At 45.6% G+C, this 14760-nt stretch overlaps 1 protein-coding gene across 1 annotated transcript; it reads right to left on the minus strand.

Annotated features, from left to right (window-relative positions):
• Positions 1-11124: 11124 nt before the first annotated feature.
• On the minus strand, positions 11125-13483 carry LOC123075060 (BTB/POZ and MATH domain-containing protein 3-like). Its single transcript, XM_044497744.1, has 4 exons — positions 13129-13483; positions 12527-13095; positions 11906-11952; positions 11125-11293 (listed from the first exon to the last, which is right to left on the minus strand). The coding sequence occupies exons 1-4, from the start codon at positions 13481-13483 to the stop codon at positions 11125-11127; spliced, it is 1140 nt and encodes a 379-aa protein (XP_044353679.1).
• Positions 13484-14760: the final 1277 nt, after the last annotated feature.

Genomic DNA, 14760 nt, shown 5'->3' on the forward strand with positions numbered 1-14760 from the left:
CGTCTGCCTCGTCCTCTCCACCAAGCTGCGTGATGCCGGACGCCCCCGAACGCCCTTACATCCATCTTCTTCAACCTCGGTCGCCAGAGATCCCTCTCGGCGTCCCTCTCAGCCTCGACCCTCCCCGGCCTCGCCGTCTGTGCCAAACGAACCTCTGTGAGCCCCCGATCGAAACCCCCCTTATCTCGTCGTTGCGCGCATCCTCTAGCTAGCTCCACAGCCGGAACCGAGAGCTCCACGTCGCCGGCGATGTCACCGCCGTCGCTGCAGCCGCTGAGGCTCAAAACTGAGCGCATCACCGTTCTCTGCACGCTCCCAGGAGCATGGAACGCCCACCAACTCCTCCTCCCGTGTACTCTAACGTCGAGCCCGACGTCACCCGAACTTCGGCCGCCGCAAAAGTTGCCGCCGCCGTCGATTTAGTCCACTCTGGCACGAGTTGCTGCCTCCGTTGGATGCGCGAGACTCCCAGCTTTCCGTAGCCGCAAACCGCATCCAAAGCCGAGCCCTGTGGGCATTTTCCGAAGCCCTCCGCCGCGTCTGTCGTCGCCGGCGTCAAACCGCCGGCGAGTTGACCTCGTTTGACCTGGGGTTTGACTCCCCTAGGTCAAGGAAAGGTGGGCCCAGAGCCCTGCTAATTTTAGCTTAGCGCTAATTAACTTTTAGTTAACCCACTAAGTCACTGACCTGTGGGCCCAGGTGAAGGAAATATGCCCTAGAGGCAATAATAAAGTATTATATATTTCCTTATATCATGATAAATGTTTATTATTCATGCTAGAATTGTATTAACCGGAAACATAATACATGTGTGAATACATAGACAAACAGAGTGTCACTAGTATGCCTCTACTTGACTAGCTCGTTAATCAAAGATGGTTATGTTTCCTAGCCATAGACATGAGTTGTCATTTGATTAACGAGATCACCTCATTAGGAGAATGACGTGATTGACTTGACCCATTCCGTTAGCTTAGCACCCGATCGTTTAGTATGTTGCTATTGCTTTCTTCATGACTTATACATGCTCCTATGACTATGAGATTATGCAACTCCCGTTTACCGGAGGAACAATTTGTGTGCTACCAAACGTCACAACGTAAATGGGTGATTATAAAGGTGCTCTACAGGTGTCTCCAAAGGTACTTGTTGGGTTGGCGTATTTCGAGATTAGGATTTGTCACTCCGATTGTCGGAGAGGTATCTCTGGGCCCACTCGGTAATGCACATCACTATAAGCCTTGCAAGCATTGTGACTAATGAGTTAGTTGCGGGATGATGTATTACGGAACGAGTAAAGAGAATTGCCGGTAACGAGATTGAACTAGGTATCGAGATACCGACGATCGAATCTCGGGCAAGTAACATACCGATGACTAAGGGAACAACGCATGTTGTTATGCGGTCTGACCGATAAAGATCTTCATAGAATATGTGGGAGCCAATATGGGCATCCAGGTCCCGCTATTGGCTATTGACCGGAGAGGTGTCTCGGTCATGTCTACATAGTTCTCGAACCCAAAGGGTCCGCACGCTTAACGTTACGATGCCAGTTTTATTATGAGTTTATGTATGTTGATGTACCGAAGGAGTTCGGAGTCCCGGATGAGATCGGGGACATGACGAGGAGTCTCGAAATGGCCGACACGTAAAGATCGATATATTGGACGACTATATTCGGACTTCGGAAAGGTTCCGAGTGATTCGGGTATTTTTCGGAGTACCGGAGAGTTACGGGAATACGTATTGGGCCTTATTGGGCCATACGGGAAAGAAGGAAAAGGGCCTCAAGGGTGGCCACACCCCTCCCCTTGGTCTGGTCCGAATTGGACTAGGGAAAGGGGGCGCCCCCTTCCTTCCTTCTCTTTTTCCCTTTCTCTTTTCCTATTCCATATGGGAGGTGGAATCCTACTAGGACTAGGGAGTCCTAGTAGGACTCCACACTTGGTGCGCCCCCTCCTAGGGCCGGCCTCCTCCTCCCTTGCTCCTTTATATACGGGGGCAGGGGGGCACCCCATGGACACACTTGATATACGATATTTTAGCCGTCTGCGGTGCCCCCCTCCACCATATTACACCTCGATAATACCGTTGCGGAGCTTAGGCGAAGCCCTGCGTCGGTGGAACATCATCATCGTCACCATGCCGTCGTGCTGACGAAACTCTCCCTCAACACTCGGCTGGATCGGAGTTCGAGGGACGTCATCGAGCTGAACGTGTGTAGAACTTCGGAGGTGCCGTGCGTTCGGTACTTGATCGGTCGGATCGTGAAGACGTACGACTACATCAACCGCGTTGTGATAACGCTTCCGCTGTCGGTCTATGAGGGTACGTGGACAACACTCTCCCCTCTCGTTGCTATGCATCACCATGATCTTGCGTGTGCGTAGGAAATTTTTGAAATTACTACGTTCCCTAACAGTGGTATCCGAGCCTGGTTTTATGCGTTGATGCTATGCACGAGTAGAACACAAGTGAGTTGTGGGCGATATAAGTCATACTGCTTACCAGCATGTCATACTTTGGTTCAGCGGTATTGTGAGATGAAGCGGCCCGGACCGACATTACGCGTACGCTTACGCGAGACTGGTTTCACCGTTGCGAGCACTCGTTGCTTAAAGGTGACTGGCGGGTGTCTGTCTGTCTCACTTTAGTTGAACCGAGTGTGGCTACGCCTGATCCTTGCGAAGGTTAAAACAGCACCAACTTGACAAACTATCGTTGTGGTTTTGATGCGTAGGTAAGAACGGTTCTTGCTAAGCCCGTAGCAGCCACGTAAAACTTGCAACAACAAAGTAGAGGACGTCTAACTTGTTTTTGCAGGGCATGTTGTGATGTGATATGGTCAAGACATGATGTGATATAATTTGTTGTATGAGATGATCATGTTTTGTAACCGAGTTATCGGCAACTGGCAGGAGCCATATGGTTGTCGTTTTATTGTATGCAATGCAATCGCCATGTAATGCTTTACTTTATCACTAAGCGGTAGCAATAGTCGTAGAAGCATAAGATTGACGAGACGACAACGATGCTATGATGGAGATCAAGGTGTCGCGCCGGTGACGATGGTGATCATGACGGTGCTTCGGAGATGGAGATCACAAGCACAAGATGATGATGGCCATATCATATCACTTATATTGATTGCATGTGATGTTAATCCTTTATGCATCTTATCTTGCTTTGTTTGATGGTAGCATTATAAGATGATCCTTCACTAAATTATCAAAGTATAAGTGTTCTCCCTGAGTATGCACCATTGCAAAAGTTCTTCGTGCTGAGACACCACGTGATGATCGGGTGTGATAGGCTCTATGTTCAAATACAACGGGTGCAAAACAGTTGCACACGCGGAATACTCAGGTTAAACTTGACGAGCCTAGCATATAACAGATATGGCCTCGGAACACGGAGACCGAAAGGTCGAGCGTGAATCATATAGTAGATATGATCAACATAGTGATGTTCACCATTGAAACTACTCCATCTCACGTGATGATCGGACATGGTTTAGTTGATATGGATCACGTGATCACTTAGAGGATTAGAGGGATGTCTATCTAAGTGGGAGTTCTTAAGTAATATGATTAATTGAACTTAAATTTATCATGAACTTAGTCCTGATAGTATTTTGCAAATTATGTTGTAGATCAATAGCTTGCGTTGTTGCTTCCCTGTGTTTATTTTTGATATGTTCCTAGAGAAAAATTATGTTGAAAGATGTTAGTAGCAAAGATGCGGATTGGATCCGTGATCTGAGGATTATCCTCATTGCTGCACAGAAAAATTATGTCCTTGATGCACCGCTAGGTGACAGACCTATTGCAGGAGCAGATGCAGACGTTATGAACGTTTGGCTAGCTCAATATGATGACTACTTGATAGTTTAGTGCACCATGCTTAACGGCTTAGAATCGGGACTTCAAAGACGTTTTGAACGTCATGGACCATATGAGATGTTCCAGGAGTTGAAGTTAATATTTCAAGCAAATACCCGAGTTGAGAGATATGAAGTCTCCAACAAGTTCTATAGCTAAAAGATGGAGGAGAATCGCTCAACTAGTGAGCATGTGCTCAGATTGTCTGGGTACTACAATCGCTTGAATCAAGTGGGAGTTAATCTTCCAGATAAAATAGTGATTGACAGAATTCTCTAGTCACCATCACCAAGTTAGTAGAACTTCGTGATGAACTATAGTATGCAAGCGATGACGAAAGTAATTCCCGAGCTCTTCGTGATGCTGAAATCGACGAAGGTAGAAATCAAGAAAAACATCAAGTGTTGATGGTTAACGAGACCACTAGTTTCAAGAAAAGGGCAAAGGGAAGAAGGGGAACTTCAAAAGAACGGCAAGCAAGTTGCTACTCAAGTGAAGAAGCCCAAGTCTGTACCTAAGCCTGAGACTAAGTGCTTCTACTGCAAAGGGACTGGTCACTGGAGGCGAAACTGCCCCAAGTATTTGGTGGATAGGAAGGATGGCAAAGTGAACAAAGGTATATTGGATATACATGTTATTGATGTGTACTTACTAGTGTTTATAGCAACCCCTCAGTATTTGATACTGGTTCAGTTGCTAAAGAGTAGTAACTCGAAACGGGAGTTGCAGAATAAACAGAGACTAGTAAAAGGAGAGGTGACGATGTGTGTTGGAAGTAGTTCCAAGATTGATATGATCATCATCGCACACTCCCTATACTTTCGGGATTAGTGTTGAAACTAAATAAGTGTTATTTGGTGTTTGCGTTGAGCAGGAATATGATTTGATCATGTTTATTGCAATACGGTTATTCATTTAAGTTAGAGAACAATTGTTGTTCTGTTTACATGAATAAAAACCTTCTATGGTCATACACACCAACGAAAATGGTTTGTTGGATCTCGATCGTAGTGACACACATATTCATAATAATGAAGCCAAAAGATGCAAAGTTAATAATGATAGTGCAACTTATTTGTGGCACTGCCGTTTAGGTCATATTGGTGTAAAACGCATGAAGAAACTCCATACTGATGGGATTTTGGAATCAATTGATTATGAATCACTTGATGCTTGCGAACCATGCCTCATGGGCAAGATGACTAAAACGCCGTTCTCCGGAACTATGGAGAGAGCAACAGATTTGTTGGAAGTCATACATACAGATGTATGTGGTCCAATGAATATTGAGGCTCGTGGCAGGATATCGTTATTTTCTCACCTTCACAGATGATTTGAGCAGATATGGGTATATCTACTTAATGAAACATAAGTCTGAAACATTTGAAAAGTTCATATAATTTCAGAGTGAAGTGGAAAATCATCGTAACAAGAAAAATAAAGTTTCTACGATCTGATCGTAGAGAAGAGTATTTGAGTTACGAGTTTGGCCTTCAGTTAAAACAATGTGAAATAGTTTCACTACTCACGCCACCTGGAACACCACGGTGTAATGGTGTGTCCGAATGTCGTAATCGTACTTTATTAGATATGGTGCGATATATGATGTATCTTACCGATCTATCACTATCATTTTGGGGTTATGCATTAGAGACAGCTGCATTCACGTTAAATAAGGCACCATCAAAATCCGTTGAGACGACGCCTTATGAACTGAGGTTTAGCAAGAAACCAAAGTTGTCGTTTCTTAAAATTTTGGGGTTGCGATGCTTATGTGAAAAAGTTTCATCCTGATAAGCTCAAACCCAAATCGGAGAAATGTGTCTTCATAGGATACCCAGAGGAGACAGTTGGGTACACCTTCTATCACAGATCCGAAGGCAAGACATCCGTTGCTAAGAATGGATCCTTTCTAGAGAAGGAGTTTCTCTCGAAAGAAGTGAGTGGGAGGAAAGTAGAACTTGATGAGGTAACTGTACCTGCTTCCTTATTGGAAAGTAGTTCATCACAGAAATCTGTTCCTGTGACTCCTACACCAATTAGTGAGGAAGTTAATGATGATGATCATGTAACTTCAGATCAAGTTACTACCAAACCTCGTAGGTAAACCAGAGAGAGATCCACACCAGAGTGGTACGGTAATCCTGTTCTGGAGGTCATGTTATTTGACAATGACGAACCTACGAACTATGAAGAAGCAATGGTGAGCCCAGATTCCGCAAAATGGCTTGAGGCCATGAAATCTGAGATGAGATCCATGTATGAGAACAAAGTGTGGACTTTGGTTGACTTGCCCGATGATCGGCAAGCAATTGAGAATAAATGGATCGTCAAGAGGAAGACGGACGCTCATAGTAGTGTTACTATCTACAAAGCTAGAATTGTCGCAAAAAGGTTTTTCGACAAGTTCAAGGTGTTACTATGATGAGAGTTTCTCACTCGTATCTATGCTTAAGTCTGTCTGAATCATGTTAGCAATTGCCGCATTTTATGAAATATGGCAAATGGATAAACAAAACTGCATTCCTTAATGGATTTATTAAAGAAGAGTTGTATATGATGCAACCAGAAGGTTTTGTCAATCCTAAAGGTGCTAACAAAATATGCAAGCTCCAGCGATCCATCTATGGACTGGTGCAAGCATCTCGGAGTTGGAATATACACTTTGATAAGTTGATCAAAGGATATAGTTTTATACAGACTTGCGGTGAAGCCTGTATTTACAAGAAAGTGAGTGGGAGCACTACAGCATTTCTGATAAGTATATGTGAATGACATATTGTTGATCGGAAATAATGTAGAATTATTCTGCAAAGCATAAAGGAGTGTTTGAAAGGAGTTTTTCAAAGAAAGACCTCGGTGAAGCTGCTTACATATTGAGCATCAAGATCTATAGAGATAGATCAAGACGCTTGATAAGTTTTTTCAATGAGTACATACCTTAACAAGATTTTGAAGTAGTTCAAAATAGAACAGTCAAAGAAAGAGTTCTTGCCTGTGTTACAAGGTGTGAAATTGAGTAAGACTCAAAGCCCGACCACGGCAGAAGATAGAAAGAGAATGAAAGTCATTCCCTATGCCTTGGCCATAGGTTCTATAAAGTATGCCATGCTGTGTACCAGATCTATTGTATACCCTACACTGATTTTGGCAAGGGAGTACAATAGTGATCTAGGAGTAGATCACTGGACAGCGGTCAAAATTATCCTTAGTGGAATAAGGAAATGTTTCTCGATTATGGAAGTGACAAAAGGTTCGTCGTAAAGGGTTACGTCGATGCAAGTTTTGACACTAAATCTAGATGACTCTAAGTCTCGGTCTAGATACATATTGAAAGTGGGAGCAATTAGCTAGAGTAGCTCCGTGCAGAGCATTGTAGACATAGAAATTTGCAAAATACTTACGGATCTGAATGTGACAGACCCGTTGACTAAAATTATCTCACAATCAAAACATGATCACACCTTAGTACTCTTTGGGTGTTAATCACATAGCGATGTGAACTAGATTATTGACTCTAGTAAACCCTTTGAGTGTTGGTCACATAGAGATGTGAACTATGGGTGTTAATCACATGGTGATGTGAATTATTGATGTTAAATCACATGGCGATGTGAACTAGATTATTGACTCTAGTGCAAGTGGGAGACTGAAGGAAATATGCCCTAGAGGCAATAATAAAGTATTATATATTTCCTTATATCATGATAAATGTTTATTATTCATGCTAGAATTGTATTAACCGGAAACATAATACATGTGTGAATACATAGACAAACAGAGTGTCACTAGTATGCCTCTACTTGACTAGCTCGTTAATCAAAGATGGTTATGTTTCCTAGCCATAGACATGAGTTGTCATTTGATTAACGGGATCACCTCATTAGGAGAATGACGTGATTGACTTGACCCATTCCGTTAGCTTAGCACCCGATCGTTTAGTATGTTGCTATTGCTTTCTTCATGACTTATACATGTTCCTATGACTATGAGATTATGCAACTCCCGTTTACCGGAGGAACACTTTGTGTGCTACCAAACGTCACAACGTAAATGGGTGATTATAAAGGTGCTCTACAGGTGTCTCCAAAGGTACTTGTTGGGTTGGCGTATTTCGAGATTAGGATTTGTCACTCCGATTGTCGGAGAGGTATCTCTGGGCCCACTCGGTAATGCACATCACTATAAGCCTTGCAAGCATTGTGACTAATGAGTTAGTTGCGGGATGATGTATTACGGAACGAGTAAAGAGACTTGCCGGTAACGAGATTGAACTAGGTATCGAGATACCGACGATCGAATCTCGGGCAAGTAACATACCGATGACAAAGGGAACAACGTATGTTGTTATGCGGTCTGACCGATAAAGATCTTCGTAGAATATGTGGGAGCCAATATGGGCATCCAGGTCCCGCTATTGGTTATTGACCGGAGAGGTGTCTCGGTCATGTCTACATAGTTCTCGAACCCAAAGGGTCCGCACGCTTAACGTTACGATGACAGTTTTATTATGAGTTTATGTATGTTGATGTACCGAAGGAGTTCGGAGTCCCGGATGAGATCGGGGACATGACGAGGAGTCTCGAAATGGCCGAGACATAAAGATCGATATATTGGACGACTATATTCGGACTTCGGAAAGGTTCCGAGTGATTCGGGTATTTTTCGGAGTACCGGAGAGTTACGGGAATACGTATTGGGCCTTATTGGGCCATACGGGAAAGAAGGAAAAGGGCCTCAAGGGTGGCCGCACCCCTCCCCTTGGTCTGGTCCGAATTGGACTAGGGAAAGGGGGCGCCCCCTTCCTTCCTTCTCTTTTTCCCTTCCTCTTTTCCTATTCCATATGGGAGGTGGAATCCTACTAGGACTAGGGAGTCCTAGTAGGACTCCACACTTGGTGCGCCCCCTCCTAGGGCCGGCCTCCTCCTCCCTTGCTCCTTTATATACGGGGGCAGGGGGGCACCCCATGGACACACTTGATATACGATATTTTAGCCGTGTGCGGTGCCCCCCTCCACCATATTACACCTTGATAATACCGTTGCGGAGCTTAGGCGAAGCCCTGCGTCGGTGGAACATCATCATCGTCACCACGCCGTCGTGCTGACGAAACTCTCCCTCAACACTCGGCTGGATCGGAGTTCAAGGGACGTCATCGAGCTGAACGTGTGTAGAACTTCGGAGGTGCCGTGCGTTCGGTACTTGATCGGTCGGATCGTGAAGACGTACGACTACATCAACCGCGTTGTGATAACGCTTCCGCTGTCGGTCTACGAGGGTACGTGGACAACACTCTCCCCTCTCGTTGCTATGCATCACCATGATCTTGCGTGTGCGTAGGAAATTTTTGAAATTACTACGTTCCCTAACACCAGGCCCCACTGACAGTTTAGTTAGTATTAACTTAACCCTGTTAATTAGTTGTTTCACTGACGTGTGGGTCACAGCCGTCAGGTTTGACCTAGGCTGGCGCCTTTGACCTGCTGATGTCACAGTGACGCAATGCTGACGCAATAAATCATTTACTCGATTTATTCTTATACAGGAAATTCCAGAAAATGTTATAAACTTCAAAAATTCATAGGAATTAATCTGTAACTCCAAATGCAAAGATTTATATATGAAAAACTATCAGAAAAATCCAATCTATCCATCTGTACCATTTTCATGCATGTTGGAACAACTTATAGTTGCTGAACAGGGTAAATCATATGTTTGGCATTTAAAGAATCACATATGAAGTTTGAATTTGAACCTTTGGTTCAAACCAACTTCATTTAACTTGTTGCTAGGTTGATTAGCTCAAAACACCAGTATGTTGCCATGTCATGATCATGCATCATATTGTTGCATTGCATTGATTGTGTTTCCTCTCTGTTGCCGGTGATTGTTCCCCCTCAGTAGACGTGGTTCCGACGATGAGATTGATGACACCGATGAAGAACTATACTATCTTCAGAAGTGCCAGGCAAGCAAAACCCCCTTGTTCATTCCGATACAATCCCACTCTCTCGCTCCTGCTCTCTTTTACTGCATTAGGACAACAACGATTCAACTGTTACATGCTGCGGTAGCTGAACCCCTTTTCCTCGACATGACCTGTCATTGCCACAGTAAATAGATGAAACCCACTAGCATAAGTAGGAGTTGTTTGAGCCATGATATGCCTACTCATTCATTCTTGTTTGTCATGCCTGCTACTGCTTAGAGTTGAGTCGGGTCTGATTCATCGGGAATGAATTGGAATGGTGATGAACATGTCCTACTGTGTGTGAGCTAAGTGTGTGAACACAATTTGGTAAAGGTAGCGGTGAGAGGCCATGTAGGAGTACATGGTGGGTTGTCTCATTGAAACCGTCCTCAGGAACCGAGTTCTGTGTTTGTGATCCATGAACAGATACTACCACACATTGGGATCCTTAATTGACTCTCTCGGCTTCTTAACCACCCTTGTCCTCTGTCCAGGAGTTGCAAGTAGTTTCTGGTGTTTGTAGTATGCTAGAGGCCGTGCGCAGCGCTGTCCCGTGGGGTGGGCTGTGATGCGGTAGGCACGTGGCACGGTGTACCGGGCGCCCGTTTGGTGTCTCGGGAACCCTGCTCACATCGTTCGGGGCCGTATGTGGAAACTTCGGCCGGACTCCCTGCGGATGGAACCAGAATAGGCGATAAACCTAGACTAGAGACTTGAGTGTTTAGGTAGGCCGTGGCCGACACCCTCGCCAGGCTTCCGCTTGAAGGTTGCCGAGATACATGACGTGTACATGGCGGTAAGTGGCGAGAGCGTGTGTGAAGAAGTACACCCCTGCAGGGTTAACATCATCTATTCGAATAGCCGTGTCCGCGGTAAAGGACTTCTCGGTTGCCTATAACAGTTCATAGACAAGTGAAAGTGGATACTCTAAAATGCGCAAGATAAGCGTGAGTGCTATGGATGGCGTTCTCGTAGGGAGACGGGAGCGGATCCATAGTGGTGTATTGAAATGGTGAATATGTGGACTCGTGTGCGCCACCTCAAAAGAGTTACTTGAAGTCGTAGTTCAGGATAGCCACTGAGTCAAAGCTGGCTTGCTGTAGATAAACTCCACCACCCCCTTTGTTGATACCGATGCATATGTAGCTAGCTCTGATTTAAGTCTTGCTGGGTACATTTGTACTCACGTTTGCTTAATTTATGTTTTTGTAGAGAGATTTCAGTCTCGCTAGTAGTTCCGCATGGACTACGACGTTTAGCTTGTTACCTCAGCTACGATCTTGTGCCCTCGGCAGGATCTGGTAGATAGTTAGGCTTCTCAGCCTTTTTCATTTGTAGATGCCTATACTGAGACATGTTAAGCTTCCGCATGTGCTTTGACTTGTATGCTCTGATTGTTGGGTCATGAGACCCATGTTTGTAATATCTCGCTCCTCGGAGCCTAATGAATAAATACTTGAGTCGTAGAGTTATGTTGTGATGCCATGTTGTATTTATACATATCGAGCATATTGTGTGTATGATTGAAATGCTTGGTATGTGTGGGATCCGACAACCTAGTTGTTTATCCTTGGTAGCCTCTCTTATGGGGAAATGTAGTCTTGTGCTTCCATGAGCCATAGTAGTCCGCTACAGCCCGGTTCACTGGAGTCCTGCTAACCCAGCACTACTGCTTCGGAACACTTGACTGGCCGGCATGTGCTTCACTTCGTTCCTGTGTCTGTCCCTTCGGGGAAATGTCACGCGGTGACATCCGGAGTCCTGCCTAGCCTGCTACAGCCCGGTTCACCGGAGTCCTGTTAGCCTAGTGCTACAGCCCGGATTCGCACGCTGCTGACCGACATGCTCGATGTTGATTCATGTATGCCTGTCCCCATAAGTTAGTGCCACTTTGGGTTCACGACTAGTCATGTCGGCCCAGGTTCTCTGTCATATGGATGCTAGCGACACTATCATATACGTGAGCCAAAAGGCGCAAACGGTCCCGGGCCATGGTAAGGCGACACCCGTGGGAATACCGTGCGTGAGGCCGCAAAGTGATATGAGGTGTTACCGGCTAGATCGATGTGACTTGGAATCGGGGTCCTGACAGCTTTTCCTCTAAAAATATCAAATATTTTCACAATTAGTTTGGTGGATCCATATTGGACCACAAACTATAAATCTTCATAATTGTACTTTGTACATGGAATGGTGGTTCAAATTTAGCAAATTGAGGACATGTTCTAAAACTATGGACGGAAACTAATACAAGCACAAACCATTACTAGTAATCCTTAAGGGAAGCAATTTTGGCACTGATATTTTGAAGAACGGAGGGGCATTATGTAGCTACATTGTCCAAGCCATCGCCTTCACCTGATTTGCCGTCTGAAAGAAAGAAAGAAAGTGAACAAGATGGTTCAAGTCCCGAATCTAGAAAGTATGCACACATGCATGCAAGAAAAATTGGTCACACAACATGCATGCAATACATCGAATGGTGGAAAGAGAGTAAGGGTTCGACCTAGACTCATAGATCTCAAGGAACTAACCGTTTTTGTCGATTTTAGGAAGCAAACTTGCCGATGAGCTACTTTAAAAGAAAGGGGCATGTCCTAATTATATCATCGAAGACGTCAGCTGTTGTTATTTCTTTCAAATTAGCAGGAGCCTTGAGGAATTCAAGGCACACCTCTTTGAATCCACAACAGTTGTGCCGCCCAGCTAGAGTAGAAATAGTTTTCACTGACTTCACGTCTATGTGTTTGCATAGCTTTTCTTCACATAGTATCTTCAGTCTTTGGAGATCATATTTATCTGCCGCCGCAAGCAAGTGTTGCAACCATAATGCTTCGTCGCCACCCTTTTTCTCCTCCCCCATGTCTATCTCCATATCGGGCAGCAAGTCGGTGTAAACAAAGCTAAGCAAGGCCCTAAACACTTTTGCTTCCATGTCTTGTATTTGCACAATGCTTGCTACCGTGCCTTCGTTCACGGGGCCAAAGAGCTCTGCCTTGAAGACAGTAGAATGAGCCGCGAGCACGCACCGGTGGGCGACGAACGTCTCGCCGCCAACATTGAATGTCACGTCAGTGCCTTCCTTGGACAGGAGGAGGTCGTTGATATGCTGATGTATGGTCGAAGGTGGTACCTTGATGGAGAGATCAACCGTGGTGGCAACGACAAGGTCGCATAGGATGGTGAAACAATCCTTGTTTAGATGCTTCGATTTCTCAAGCGCGTCTCTTTTGATGAGACCATCTTAACCCCAACATGGGTGTGAGCTGGAGAAACCGTGCGGCTCGTTTGCACGGATATATGCTGGATCCTGCTTCTCAAGCTCGTCGACGAAGCTGAAATCGTACTGCACCTTGAGAGGCTCGGTGACATTCTCATCGAGAAGGGCGAGGAAGAAGGAGACCGAGCCGGAACACTCGGCCGCGTTGCCTTCAGGGAAGTACTGGATGCACCAGCGATGCCCCCCTACCTTGAACGGGAGAGACCGGATCACCGTGCCGGTAGATGCATAGTATTTCGTACGCGAGTAGCCTCTAACAACAAGCAGGTGGTACCCGCTGGCCGCGGAGACTTCGATTGAGTAGCCGGTGGCGTCACTGTAGTTGATAATAGACACGCCAGCAAATGACATGGCGGATGGGCGCAAAATATAACTGAAATCTGAACTGGGCTATGTGGTGGGTGAAGTCGTCGTCGGTGCTAAACGCTCGTGCCGTCGTGCGTCCAAGTCGCGGGAAGTCGATTGATCCACGCTCCTGTTCGATTCGTCAGAGTTCACGAAGAAAACAGGACGCAGGAGAGCAGAAGCTGGAACTCCGGCGAAGTCGCAAGAGCTTTTCGACTTGTCCTATTTGCCTCTGTTCTCACCATTGGTTGATTCACATCCTGCCGTGTATATGTATATAAGTACACGCGAACATGAACCGGACTCTTAACTTCCAGCCGAGACGGACATGAACTGCACCAACACACGCGTGCACAAAACAACTTATAATATGGAAACCACCCAGCCGGCTCAGATTCTTCCGCACGGGAGCCCCTGTTGCGCGCGGATCTCGCTGTGGTGGCGTGACGGCGGTATGGCTCGGCGTGAGGGTGCTCCTCTCCCCTCCGTGTCTGGCTATGGCCTGCTGTAAGGATGGCAATGGGTAGGGTATGGGGCGGATAGAGCAATACCATACCCATACCCGTGTAGTCAATGGGTATAAAATTATACCCATACCCGTACCCATGGGTATGAAACTTTACCCGTACCCATACCCGACTGGTACCCATATCCATTGGGCATTGGGTACCTAACGGGTAGATCAAATAGTACACAATTTATTCGCAATTTTACATTCATCTATAGCAAATTTGACATACAAACATTGATCTCAACTCAATAATAGATAGATGGGTACATGACAATTATGTCAACTGAAATTGACAATTGGTGACAACTTTAACAAAGGTTCACAAGCTCACGACACAACTTCAACATAGTGAATTATGGGTAAGGTTCACATGTCAGCATAAACGGGTAGGGTATGGGTATATCCATGGGTAAAAGGCTATACCCGTGCCCTACCCATGACTTAACGGGTAGGGTATGAGTACTACCCATGGGTATAAAATTGTGCCCATACCCTACCTGTGCGGGTACGGTATCCGCGGGTACCCGTACCCATGGGTAAAATTGCCATCCTTAGCCTGTTGCGGTGGCCGTAGGTGACCCGGGTCTTTGGATTTTGAGGCGAGGCCTTCGTGTCTGGCTCCAGGTGAAATCCTTGCATACACTTCGGTTGTGCTGATGATGGCGACGTCTTTCATGTCGTTTTCCTCCCTGAGACGTTGCTGAGGAGTTCGGTCCACCCAAATCCTTCGAGCCTGGTGTCTGTGGGCGAAAGCCCAAGATCTAGTTTTACT

The sequence above is a fragment of the Triticum aestivum genome, chromosome 3D (assembly GCF_018294505.1).
Source record: "Triticum aestivum cultivar Chinese Spring chromosome 3D, IWGSC CS RefSeq v2.1, whole genome shotgun sequence".
Taxonomy (NCBI): Eukaryota; Viridiplantae; Streptophyta; class Magnoliopsida; order Poales; family Poaceae; genus Triticum; species Triticum aestivum.